General features: G+C 39.1%; 1 protein-coding gene across 4 annotated transcripts in view; it reads right to left on the reverse strand.

Moving 5' to 3' along the window:
* The window catches only part of tsc1a (TSC complex subunit 1a), an 18,337-nt gene continuing 4,540 nt past the window's right edge, over positions 1-13,797 (reverse strand). The window contains exons 1-23 of one of the 4 annotated variants that reach the window (XM_058774723.1): positions 11,726-11,865; positions 10,242-10,439; positions 9,971-10,074; positions 9,689-9,841; positions 8,746-8,890; positions 8,445-8,599; positions 8,255-8,328; positions 8,006-8,166; positions 7,447-7,559; positions 6,960-7,122; positions 6,756-6,868; positions 6,591-6,648; positions 6,418-6,501; positions 6,094-6,315; positions 5,847-6,018; positions 5,108-5,178; positions 4,635-4,807; positions 4,045-4,227; positions 3,776-3,886; positions 3,507-3,629; positions 3,134-3,321; positions 2,382-2,546; positions 1-2,216 (exon numbers count right to left, since the gene is read on the reverse strand). In XM_058774723.1, coding sequence (XP_058630706.1) covers positions 1,721-2,216; positions 2,382-2,546; positions 3,134-3,321; positions 3,507-3,629; positions 3,776-3,886; positions 4,045-4,227; positions 4,635-4,807; positions 5,108-5,178; positions 5,847-6,018; positions 6,094-6,315; positions 6,418-6,501; positions 6,591-6,648; positions 6,756-6,868; positions 6,960-7,122; positions 7,447-7,559; positions 8,006-8,166; positions 8,255-8,328; positions 8,445-8,599; positions 8,746-8,890; positions 9,689-9,841; positions 9,971-10,074; positions 10,242-10,350 — 3,336 coding nt within the window. In that variant the 5' untranslated portion in view covers positions 10,351-10,439; positions 11,726-11,865 and the 3' untranslated portion in view covers positions 1-1,720. Of the gene's footprint in view, positions 2,217-2,381; positions 2,547-3,133; positions 3,322-3,506; positions 3,630-3,775; positions 3,887-4,044; positions 4,228-4,634; positions 4,808-5,107; positions 5,179-5,846; positions 6,316-6,417; positions 6,502-6,590; positions 6,649-6,755; positions 6,869-6,959; positions 7,123-7,446; positions 7,560-8,005; positions 8,167-8,254; positions 8,329-8,444; positions 8,600-8,745; positions 8,891-9,688; positions 9,842-9,970; positions 10,075-10,241; positions 10,440-11,725; positions 11,866-13,797 lie in introns of those variants that run through there. The other 3 variants (XM_058774722.1, XM_058774720.1, XM_058774721.1) reach the window with 3 other exon arrangements.

Genomic DNA, 13,797 nt, shown 5'->3' on the forward strand with positions numbered 1-13,797 from the left:
TGCAAAACATATATTTTATTTTTATTTTTTTGATCATAGCAAGTAGGACAACACAAATCTGTTTTCTCAAATTCAAAATAGTCTCTGGTTACCTGTTACACCCGTCACCGTCTGGTTGTACCATAGTTCAGATAACTTTCAACAAACGACTTAAGGTGATGAACAGACTTCCTACTTTTTTCAGTAAGGCATTTTGTGAAACAACAAAATGTTTGAGAGGGCTTATGGTATAAAAACAAAGTAAAGTCTAAGTGACAGGGAAACACAGCACAAGCTGTAAGACCACACTCGTAGTGAACTGTGATAAGAACAGTCTAAACAGAAAGAAAAACAGCAGTGATTTCCATAGATTTCAATTCTCATTGTAAACTCTGAGCCATTTCCCCAGCTGGCAGGCCGAAGCCAGCATTTTATTTTCTTTGCACTTCACATATTCCAATTATATCCTGCTCTGAAAACAAATCCTTGGGGCAAGTTTTTTTAGAAAGAGATAAGTATATTGCTCTCCTATGGTTCAGCAATCTTAAGAAGGCCTGAATTAAAAAAAGAAGTGCTTTTACATCAGCCAGCTGCAGCCCATTATATGAAGCCTTTCCTTCGTAGAGGGGGTATGACCTGTGCAAGACAGAAATGAAAGAACATAATAGAGGGACATAAGCCTTCTGGCTTATAGTGAGCAGCTTCCTTTCAGAGTTTAGTGTGTGAAAGTATTGCAGTGGCCGTATTTTGTACAATATTGACATGAGCATTCACCCATCAGACACATCTAAGACCAAAAAGTTATTCTCGTTTCACAACAGGTCTCAACTGGACAAATGCACCTACAGCAGCCTGGCCTGTGTTCTATAAGGCTCTGACGGTCCTGCAAAGCAGCAATCTAAATCTTTATTTTTCCCATCACCACTCATACCTTCGAGCTGGCATGAAGTGTTAGCTAATAAGTATTGCACTGGTGACTGGGCACTACAATCCCAGCGGAGAACTTAATGCATAAAAATAAAATCTATTACTAGAAACACAACACAAGACTTGCTTATTCTTTATAGGCGAAGCCCACTGCTACGGCATATACACACGGCTCACCTCAGCAACGAAATGTGATTTCTTATTCTAATTCACACAGCTTCTTTTTTTGTTTTTCACATTTTTATCGAACTGATTGGTTGGTTGGCATGATCTATTTACAGTGCTGCATTTGCAATGATCACACTCAGTACATGTGCAATTTCTGAGTCATATCAGCGGAAATTAACAATGCTCATCTCGCAGCGATTCAAGGGGGTATTTCGTGTGGACAAATTAAGGTGCATTGCAAACCGAACGGTACTATTACAAGAGCAAATACAGTGATTAAGTCAATACATTTGCTGAAAAGTACAGTGAGGCCCGAATAACATCCAACCACCACGCAATATAATCACCACGGTTGCTCACTAAATGAGATGATTAAAAAAAAAAAAAAAACTGAATTACACTGAATTCATATTAGACAAAAGATAAGTGAAGCTTTTGTGAGGACAAGATATTCTCTTGCCAATGTGGTGACTACATGGCAAATGCCAAGTGACAACCTTTTTCTTTTTTGGCGTTTTGTAGTACAAGAGCTTTTAAAATGAACTAAAACTTTGCAAACCACTCTAACAAAAAGAGCAGCGCATTCTAATACTGGGTCCACAATTATCCTCTTCTAACTGCGGGCAATCATGTCAGCAGTGTACAATCAATGCTCATGGTGGGTCTCGTTGTAGTCCATGATTCTCAGATCCTGCTGCCTCCTCCGCTGAATATTATATGCCCGGGGTCTGTCCATGGGCTGCAGGTCAGCCTGGTCAGTAGCCTCTTCAAGCTCCACGCTCTCTGTAGGGTCTGTGATTGCCTCAACCTTAAGATCCTTAGAGAGGCTGGTGAAGGTGGCCGGCTCACCGTCGTAGTGGCTCTCGCTCTTATTTCGAAACATCTCTCTGGCTCTCTTACCCAAAAAGCTTCCGGTACTGGGGTAAGAGCCAACTGCCAGCGGGGAGTCGCAGGGGAGGGCGGGAAATGAACGGGTAAGGGCGGAAAGATCTTCTTCCTGACTGCCATTAATGAGTGCTCTGGGTGTCTGAGGAGACCCGGCAGATATTTCACCACTGACACACACGTGCATGCCTTCCTCTTTTTTCACGGGGTCGGCTGATAGAGATGAAGCAGATGAGCCTGTACTGTTGCTACTTGGCCTGAAACACAAATAGAAATAGAATTCTGCTACACTTCCAACAACCCATCATCTTTCTATCTTATATTTTGCCCTGTAAAGTCTATAATATATTACAGAACACGCCATTTGTATTTGTAAATCAGTCTGTGGAGGAGAAACATGTGCATTATAATACTGAACATACCTCTGGTCGGGAGGACTGCTGGGCTCAGAAGTGGGCTCTGCTGGTGATTTAGTGTTCAGGTTTTTGAGCTCTATCTGGCAATAGAGCTCGAGTAGCTCAGATTGTAATGCCTGATTGATGTGCTTCTGGGCCAGATACCTGTTCTCTGAAGCCTGCCGCTGCTCCCTACAGGAAACAAAAAACAAGTGCAGACAAGGATTGAATTAGTAAATCTTAGAGCAAGATTCTGTTGAAGAGATGAACAGAACCTGATTATCCATATTGTATAGATCAATACAGCACCACTTTATTAGATCTATCATTTGCATCATTAGCTAATATTTCATACCTAAAAAATACATTTTAAAAAAACAGGGTTCAAGTGGAAAACAGGAGGTTCACTAGTTGTTAAATATAACAATTAAATCATAAATGTAAAATTAAAATGAGTATTTACCTATTTTAATTATTTAAAAATAAAATAAAAATTTTAATTATTTGTTTGCCTGCATTTGATGATCAGAGAACCACGAACATACAAATGTATTAAATTATTTAAATATTAACATAAAATATCAAGGGGTACATCAAGGAAATATTTTAAGTCTAAGGTGTTCAGCTGGCAAATCAGTTCTGAAAACCCTATAATATAATATATAATGTAATGTAATATAATACCCTGTTTAAGAAGAATTAAGATTTCGAATCAAACCAATATCAGAAAATGAATCTGAACTTTTAACAGGACAGTAAAAGTGGAGGTCAACTCATACATGGCCTGGCTTTTGACATTTTCCAGCAGTTTCTTTTGCTCTCGGATGACTTGCTCTTTCTTGGTGAGTTGGGTCTCCAGGTCTGTGATGCGCTGTTGGGCGGCTTCAAGTCTCTGACTCTGCTGAAGAGAGCTCTGCCTCAAACGCTCAACCTCACGTAGTGAAGATGCCTGCAGCATATTCAGCTCCTAACAGTCACAAGAGATCGAGTCAACAATCAGCATATTGTTCAGGTATAAGAATGAATCGGATTAGTCACTATTTTATAGAGTGCTGTTAAAAATAGAACGGTCACAAACTAGAGATCCACTGGTTTATGCAATGATGCAAGTCATAAGTCAAGATGAATCAGTAGTTAATAATCATTGCTTACCTTGCTAACCTCAGGCCCCAAGCGGTCGATTTTCTCCACACATAACTTGTTGGCTTCACCCAAAAGCAGCAGCTGCTTGTTCAGGAAAGCCATCTGCTGCTCCATGTTTTCACTATTGTTCAGCTGTGGTTGGATAAACCAGGAACACAAATCAAAATTAAGCAATCAATAAATAAGGCCCATCTTTTTTGCTTTTACAATTTTGCTTTCAAATTATTGCAGTGTGATAGTGTTTTATGTAGAATATCTTGGTCATAAACAAGTCTTACCTTGATGGACATCTGGCTGAGCACGTGTCCCATATTATACACTTTGTTATTGGCTTTCTGGAGCTCTGCCTCCATTTCTCCGACCTTCTTCTGATTTTCTTGCAAATCACTCTGTAAATGATGCCACATAAAACATTAATATTGAACACAGTGCACACATGCTCTTCTATATTCCAGTAATGAAATGGCAAATGCTGACCATTTTTGTGTGCTGTATTGTGAACAAGATTAACTATGTAACTTTTCTTGTCCTACAGCCCTATGATCACCTTTAACTCCTGCATCTTTGAGTAGTAGTCATTTCGCTCCTTCTGTAGCTGCTGGATTTGAGTCTGCAGTTGGTTCACAAGAGCATCTCTGTCTTTCTGTATATGCCTGGAGCACCTCTGTTCCTCTTTCAGGCTTACCTGCACAGCCTTCATCTCAACGTCCTGAAGCTTGAGTTGGGTTTTCTGCCACACACACACACAAAAAAAATAAAAATCACATCACTGGAAAATCACTTACAAGAAACAACAACTTAAGAGGGCTTTTGTTTCAAGCCTGACAAGACTTTGAGGGGTTTTAACAGGGCAACGTCACCAGTCACGCCAAGACCTGAACACTCACATTTTCTGCACTGATTATAGAGGAATATTTACAAAATTCTGAATGGATTTATTAAAACATGATAAATGGAGCTAAAAGTACTATTGCTTATTGGCTGGTAAAGTGAAACTAAACTAAATCAAACTAAAATATTTAATGAAATGAATATGCAAAGAATGGGGCATGTGTAGAACATAATGACTGACAAGCCTTTCAACTATATGCAGAATTTTGCACAGGCCTGGGTAATTCTTCTAGTTTTGTTAATTACCATGGAGTTGTTTTGCTCTTCCAGTGCAGTAGCATTGACGATACGTCCAAACAGACGGCGGTTACGAAGTGCATGTTGCTCTCTCTTGTGTCTCTCATACAACAGCTGGTTATGCAGCAACAGCAGCTGACTGCGCAACATCCCCAGCTCATCTGACGCTGCTGACACAGGACCTGGAAAATACACTGAAGTCAATACAAATACACAAGAATAGCAATGTAGTTTAAATGTAAAAACAAACAAAAAAAATTATATTATATAAAATTCTGGCTATTCAGCTGATCATAACCAACAGTGCTGTTTGATTGATTTTATGAAGAATGACACAGAAAACAGTAAAAGAATCTGAAAGAAAGTATTTAGAGGAAAGTGACAGGAAAATGGAAACGGACACAGGAAAGGTGTAGGAGAAAGACTGGAGGACAGGTATCTTGAGCACGGAGAGCCTATGAATTAGTAAAATTACTAAATACCTTTTCCTTTATTGCTATGCTGTTTACCTCCAGAGTGTGGGTCTGCTGATTGGCTTTGAGAGGACAGAGTTCTGCAAGAAAGCAAACGGACACTCTTCTGTCACATTTCCTCTAAAACACTTTCTGTAGTCATTAGTAATGGCGCTTTTCCACTGCATGATACAGCACAGTATGGTTCAGTACGGCTCACTTTTGGGGGGTTTTCCACTGGGTACAGTACCTGGCACTTTTTTTAGTACCACCTCGACCGAGGTTCCAAGCGAACCGTACCGTTACCAAAACGTGATGTGAAAACTCTGCTGATCACTGATTGGCAGGGAGAAAAACGTCACTGCCTTCGTCATTGAACTTGCGGCACGAGATACAACAGACCCGCTAGATTTAAATCAGCACAGCCAGCGAAGGATCGAACGCAACTGTTTTGAATGAGTGCACCTTTCTTTTAACAACCAAAACATGGCCGTTTCGTTGTCTGTTGAGGAAGTACAGACTCTTGTTGATAGCCGAGGAGCGGATCCAGCGAGAGCGTGATGAAGCGATGCGGAATTAAAAAGTTTTTCAGGAGTCACAGCAGTAGAGGCAGCGCAACTATAACGACACGTGAATAATCCTGCCTACTCTAAAGTGGTACTTATCTGCAGTGGAAACGCAAATCGAACCGTGCCGTGCCGTTCTGAACCGTGCCAAGCCGAGTCGTACCACGCAGTGGAAAAGCACCATAAGAGGAACAGAAGCGTACCTCTTCAGCATTTTCTCATGGGTGTCTTGGCCCTGCTGAATAACACGGTCCAACACCTCCAGAGGGGATGTGGCAGAAAGATCCTCCCCTTCTAGCTCCTCTCGGTGCTGGCTTTCTTCTTCAGCCCTTCGGATGGCCTCTGTGGTCTTCCGCTCCAAAAACAGAGATGCCACTTTAGGCAGGGCGAGGTCAAACAGTGGCTCATAAGGCATGGACCCCTTCGTTAGATCAGACAGAGAATAGTTACTTTTTCCGTACTCGATGGGGGTGAGAGTGGGCCAGAAGGACCAGGGTTGCTGCTCTCCTCCTTTGGCAGAAAATTCAACCCTGTTGGGTGTGGATGCTAAATTCTGCTCATGGCGGGGGTGAGATGAGAGAAGGGTGTCCAAGGACCCTGAATCCAGGCCTGGCCTCGTTCCAAAGTCCAGTCTCCCGAGAGTCAGACTCAAAATATCCTCATTGATGGTATCTTGAAAGAAAACATTGGAGAAGCTCACTGAAAATGAACCCATGATTAAACACACTTTTAATGTATGGGACTCATTGTTTTGCATGATGTCACTGCTCTCACCATCCTCTCTCTCCCTATCTGTCCTTTTGACAATGTCAGAGCGCTGTGCCAATGACACCGGAATCTTGGCATCACTTGCACCTCCTAAAAGTAGCAAAAGTAAAGCATATTAATTTGTGTGTGTCAGTTACTAAATGGAATGAGACACTATAAATCTCAGCAGATATTCTCACCTTTGTTATTAATACTCCTAGGTGTGACTTTCCTAAGCTCTTTGCCCGTCTGAATAACCTGATTAGTTTTACACAGAAAAGCATTTTTATGAAAACACACTCACAGAATATTTCTCAGAATGTGTTTAATAAATAATAAAGCAAATGCTTTATGCATCCATGTACCTTAGCCTGAGTACTGCTGGTGTTTTGGGCAGGCTGCCCTATTTCCTCTGAGAGTGATGGGAGAGGAGATGACCCTGAGGGCGTGGATGGAGATAGGGTCCATTTTCCATCCCCTGTAACAAAAATAACCCCTGAAGCCATGCAAGAGATCAAACAAACAAGCAGAACCTTTTTGCTTTCTAGACTAGAATGCATTTGGCTGACCTGAAGTGCTGGGGATCTGTCCTGAGAGGTGGGAGGCACTATGTGAGACATCAGAAACTGTGGTGGGGGACATTCCTCGAGAGCTGGGAGGGGTGGTCAGCCCACACACTGAGGAAGGGCTCCATATCTCCTCCTCCATCCCTGAGGAGTTCATCCCATCACTCTATTGATGGACCAATCATAAAGTCATTCAGTTAGGGACACGGACGTGCTAATTTACATTTAGACGCTTGTTCTGACTTTCGGAACAATATAGATAACTACATACTTGGGTTAGGCTATTAACCAGTAGACATGACAAATCTTTTGCCATTTTGTTTGATTGTCATATTGCTTGTATTTACAATCTTTCCTCATTTTATTACTGATGGTTTACTTGTCTTCAGTGGGCTGGAGAACTTAACTTGTTACAGTACAAACACTATCAGGAAATGAAATTACTCAAAAAATGTTGGTCATTTCACCTACGTCTTTGGAGGTTTCTTACCTGATGGTCGGGGGTCTGTGCGCTGGAACCGGAGTCTTGGGTTACAGTAAGATAAGATAGTGACAGAGAAAGAGACTGACGAACAGCAGCCGTTGGTGTGAAAGATGTGATTTCTGTTAGCAGAAAAAGTAGTTAAGATTCACAATCAGTAATCTCATAAGATAATTTAAAAAATAATAATTATTATTAATACACACAAAAAAAAGTCAAAGTCTTTCTTTATTATATGTAGATTTCATAAATTGGTCTCCTTTAGACATGAGTTGGTATTTGGTAAGTTTCTACTATAGTGGTTTTGTACGTATTTGTGTGTTGTATATATGTATTTGTGTTTTGATAACTGCTTCTTAATTAGTAGATGGCATTATCTTGTTTTATAGGGTGCAACTTATGATTGTTTTTTTTTAATAAATAATTTGTGATGAAGACCTGTGTATGCAAATGCCTTAGTTAAAATTTTCAAAATAAAACTTTTGTGGCTGGATTTACAGACAATAATTACACAGGACATCACTGAATTAATATTTAGTAAATATAAACCATAAATAAATCATTTTACCATGGATGCTGAGCTCTGACCATGATCGGCTATGGTCTACAGAGCGTCGTGGTATGTGATCCGACAGAGAGGAGTTTCCTTCTTCAGATGATGCCTCCTTAGAATCCAGCGAAATTTTGGCACATTCAATCACAATATCATGAGGCTCAAATCTCTTCCATCTACACACAGTTAAAAACAGTAAAGCATGAAAAATCATGTTCACTGGATCATGTTATGATATCAGAAATCATATTTCATTTTACGTACCTAATTGGATCAACCTCATAGTCTTTGGTTCCGGTGATGAGCTCAGGATGTATCCGTACATACTCTAACATGGGCTGTTATAAGAGGAGGAGGAAATTTTAGGCCAGGTGTTGGAATAGTAATAATAGTTTTGCCACTTATATGAAGTGACCATTCTTAAAATTGTGTGGAACGAAAGATAAAACCTTACCTTCACCACTTCCTCAAATGTGTCAACATTTTCTTTCATACTGTAGTGGGCACGCAAGTAAGAAATGAAATTACAGGGATACATGCCATATAAACGATGAAAAAGCGAGTATATGCTGGCATGTAGATGGACTGCAAACACTCCGTGAGGATGACCTACAGGACACATTCATAGAATGAGTACTTTTAGACCAAGTTATGTTTAAACTATCTAGAAACATAGCACTTCCAAGAACTGAAGCTTAATAAACACCATTTCATTTACAAAAGAAAGATTTTTTGCAGTGTTTCTGCCTGGGTACCTGGGTGACGTCGGTTCCAGGCAGCAAGCCTTCCAAAGATATCAAAGTACTCGCAAAGAAGCTGTTTACTGGTTTGAGGAATCATGGGAAGTAGAGCGATCAACACCAGCACACCAGTTATGAGAACTACAACATCAGAGTCAGCCTGGAAGTAAAAGTTAAAAAATAAAAATCTAATTGAATTACTATTACTACCATTCAAATGTTAAGGTTCGGTGAGACGTAAAAAAACAACAACAAAACAATACTTTTCTTCAGCAAGGATGGATTAAATGTATTAAGTGGAATAAATATTCCAATAGGGTCATTCCGTGTCAATTTAACCAAAGGTCCCTGGATACAATTTTTGATTTTGTTTATATTTTTTTTCTGAAGAAAGATAAACATGTATAGCAATGAAAGCCAAAATATTTAAATGTCACGGATGTATATTTACCGAGTAATCCACTATTTTGTAGAGGGGGGTCAAAATGACCATTTTTACCTGAGATTCAGAGCCAAATTAGCTAATACATGTATATCCTTCTTCAGAAAAAAAACTACTGACAAAATCAAAAATTAGAGCCTGGGAATGACCCAATAGAAAACAGTTGTTTTAAATTGTAATAATATTCCCTAATATTCCCGTTTTAAAATATATTTGATCATAAGAGACTTAAATCCATTTAAATATGTAAAGACTGAACCAACATTTTTGAACAGTAGTTTAAATAGATGTACATATATGTGCACACATATGTATGTATAGAAGACAATTTAGGGACAACAAGAGGGTGAAAACAATCTTCATTTTTGGATGAAATATCCCATTAAAACCATTTCCACTGTAGAATTCAATTTCTCAGTTTTCTCATGTCAGAACAACCCCCATGCAAGTCATTATCCAAGTTCAAGGTCCCATTTGTAATCCTATCGCACTTGACTGGCTTCGAATTTTTGGTACCTTGAGGCATTTGAGCAGCGAGGCAAGCAGAGGGAAGCGAGCAATCTTGTGGATCCATGGTGGCTGCTTGCGAACAATATGGCCGAGGAGGGTGATGGTGGAGACGCGGCAGCTCTGCTTGCCCATGCATTCATTCATCTTATCTAAAAGATACTACAAAGAAATATATCTAGATGAGGCTGTTATTCATTAATCAGTGATGTTCTGAAACCCATGATGAATCATTAATTCACCAAAGTGTACAGTATACTGAAGACTACTGAAGATGAGTCTTCCCTTCACCTTATCATGGGGCTCCCTGACAGAAGACAGGATGTCCACAGCTTGAGATGAGCTTGTCTCCAGGAAATAGTCAACAAGGCCGTTCAGCAACATGGTCCCTTTATCTGTCAAAAAATTTAAAAAAATAAAAAATTCCTACATGTATCCATTTACATTAACAAGCATATTAAGTAGTGAAAGTTCAAACACCAGTTGGACACACGTTATGGTACAATTTTCTCAACTTGACTCGTGCACTTGAGAAGTTGTGAGAACACAAGAGCTGACTAACCTGCGCTGAGTGTTTCCTGCAGCAGGTTTTTGACCTGCTCCAGCTCATGTAGGTCAGTGGACCCCAGAAGAGGGATGAGGTCAAACACATTTGGCTGGTCTTTGGCCATAGCTGTGCAGGACAGTGGGCAGGACTGATGCCTTTGTCACAGCATAAACCGATGCCCTGTGGTGTCAGCATGGGGTGTGTATGCATGAACTAGTGACAAAAAAATTACAACACACAATCAGAAAAAAAGAGAACGAACAATAATGCGAGTGATGTCAACGTGCTAATAAAAAAAAAAACTGGCTGTGTCTTTAAATCTAGCAATGTGCCAACATAGACAGTGTTTTGGACAGGTGTGCTTTGAGTGTGCAACTGAGAGCTTAGAACTACAACTAAAATACTGCATTAACAAAAAGTACTGAAGTGTACCAGTTCTACATATGTACTATGGATATACTGTGTTTTAGGACAAGAGCCACAGCAATTTAATTTTTTCGACCCATACTACAGCAATTGTTTTTTGACATGCACCACGGATTTGGACATGGGTTACGGCAATACCAGGTTTTTATGGAAATGAGCCATGCCAATACCATGTTTTCTGACATTTACTGTGCTATAACGTTGCCAAGTCCTTTTTTTTTTAGCACATTTACCATGATCGTACAATTAGTTGATTGTATAATTGGACATGCATACATACACACATATTTATGGGGGTCAGTGTGTCAGTATGGTATACATAAATACCATGATACATGAACATGGTATTCACTCAGCACCATGGTATAAGATAACCATCTGATACCATTACTCCATACCAAACCAGTAATATGTTGCAGCTCGCAAGGGTGTAATCTCAGCAATTCACTCGTCTATGATACCCAAAAAATGCTGTCTAGGTAGTCAGCTCACTAGGTGTTGAAACGCAGTCATTATGAAAATCAAATGTTGACAGTCATGCTGGATTCAGACTGTATAGCAAAGAAAGTTGAACTGCACGCGTTTAAAGACTGAAGGCAAATTAAAAGCAGTTGGATTCTTGACTTCACGAATACTTAAACCAAATATTAATCTAAAGACCTTTAATTGTTTTCCTCAGTTTCATTGTAAGTGTTAAACTCAATCAATAAAGCAAAACAGTTCTTGTAATAGGCATGTGTTCCGTGACAGCAGCGCATTCATCACTGCTGATAAGAGAGCTTTAACTCTGCCTCGCGTCTATGACACCTTTTGCCATCTGTTTTTACTAAAACCCGACTTTCTCTACGACAAATATAGCACATTAAACATGCACCAGGCGCCTCAAAAACAATTTATTACCGTACAGAGAGTGCGAACTTCAAACAGTCGCCATCTTGAACACCTCACGACCTTTTACACTGCTGAGCTGTTTGCGCAAATGAAAAACTTAATATACGTAACGAACCAAGCGAAAGTGCAATCCAAAGCTGAGGGTTTATGGGCTGATGTTTAATTATAGAAAGGATACTGACCGACTCTTCTGTCTCGCTGTCACAAGATCACGGCATGAGTGACAGAAAGGTGTGAAGTGCTGCTGTGCAATGAGAGCTAGCTAAGCATGTAGCGGCTTCAGCGTGACAGAAGCTTACAGCGCATGCGCAGAGTTTTAAAGGACAAACGTTTATTTGCAAGTAGCGCACAGACTTGAGTTTTAAACATTGATTGGCCTATAACTAACAAATATAATTCTAAAACGTATTTCAACATACATTGACGGTGCACGTGGCAAAAATGTACACTCTGGTAATAAAATCATCATCACCATAAAATAATACCATAATAATAATAGTTTATTGTTACTGGTAGCCTAAATAGTGTTAGTTAAATATTAACATAATTAGATAATAATCATAAATACAGTACAAAATATTCATGTGCCAAATTAACGAAAGTACCTGATGTGACCAACTAAGGATATAACAGAGAAAGGAACACATCTATAGAATTACTATAATTATTATAATTTATTTTTTTCAATTTCTCTTTCATTATGTAGGCTACAAACAAAGCAGCCTGTATTTCACTGAGCTCCTCCTTTAGTAATGTGTGGTTTAATTATAGCCTGTTAAGAGGCATTAATTAATGTTGTGAGATTGCCAATGCATATCTGATTTATCAGTTGTTCAAGAGAGAATATTAGAGAGCTATTAGCAAAAATGTCCAGAAAGGACAGCAATCAGATAAGACCTTTACAGCAACAATGAGCACTGGGGACCTGATCCTGAGCAAAGGACCAATCAGAAAAAAAAAACAGGTGCAAACCCAGACAACACCCCAGCTTCATGCTGATATGCTTAATATACTGACAAGGTATAAGTGCCGTGAAGCCAGCAGTTATATCTACAATGAGCTAAATTTAATTCGGTTTTGATCCCACTTATTCATCATATACTCTCACCTCTCCCTTGGCACAATGCAGTAGTGGTCTGGCAAGCCCCTCTATTTATCAAAGAATCCTGACAATATGTTTCACCGTTTCCACAGAGATATTAAGTAGCAAAACTGTTTTCAGCACTGATAATAAGAAATGTTTCTTGAGCACCAAATCAGCATGAATGATTTCTGAAGGATCATGACACACTGAAGACTGGAGTAATGGAAGACTGCTTTGCCATCACTGGAATAAATTACATATTAAAATAAATTCAAATATAAAACCATTATTTTTGTAATATTTCTAAATATTTTTTGTGATTTTGTGTAATGTGCATATCATACATTCTATTTATTAAACAATGTTTTATAAAGAGAAAAATCCTTTAACTCTAACTGTTAAAAAAGAAAATAGAAAACAATTTTAAAAAATGTATAGATAAAATATTATATTACTTTCATAAGGCTGAAAACTCAACCATGAGCTAAATATGCACTCCTGAGACTTCAGATAGCATTACAAATTTCTCGGATGGTTGCCTTGCATTCTCAAGAAAGACCTGAACGTCTATTATTACACCATTAGGTGGAGCTATTTTCCTTCCACACAGCTTTGCATTCCTGTTACTCTTCCAGTACACAACACCAGATTTTATTGCATCAACATTAGTGTGTAGGTGAAAATACCGTATCAATGTAGTAAATAATATTGATTAGGAGAACAAATTTTCTTTATTCCAGCTTCTTAAAAATCTTGCTTCTGCAATTTTCCTGCAAGCTTTCTCCGAATTAAAACATAGCTGAACCCAAACCATTACCCATTGTGTTGTAAATGCCTCTGCCCTGAAGCTCTGCTAAATTCTGAGTGGAAGAGAAAAACACAAGGTTTTAAATGTTGCATGCAGATGCGATGTGTTTCCCGCCCTGCACGGCGCTTACACTTCATGATTTAATTCCAAGCAACCTCCTTTAGATTTATCAAAATGTGTGTATGTCAGAAGAGATAAAAACATTCAGCTGAATCCTATTCCCTCTGCACTAATAGCACCATTACAAAGCTGTGTCTGTTTTTGTTGTACTGGATAATTATGTGCAAAAGCCTCTTCATTAGGCACGGTTGAGAATAATTAAACAGACATTTTGGATAGGTCTTTTTTGCGTGTGGTTGAAA

The sequence above is a fragment of the Onychostoma macrolepis genome, chromosome 05, assembly GCF_012432095.1.
Source record: "Onychostoma macrolepis isolate SWU-2019 chromosome 05, ASM1243209v1, whole genome shotgun sequence".
Lineage (NCBI taxonomy): Eukaryota > Metazoa > Chordata > Actinopteri > Cypriniformes > Cyprinidae > Onychostoma > Onychostoma macrolepis.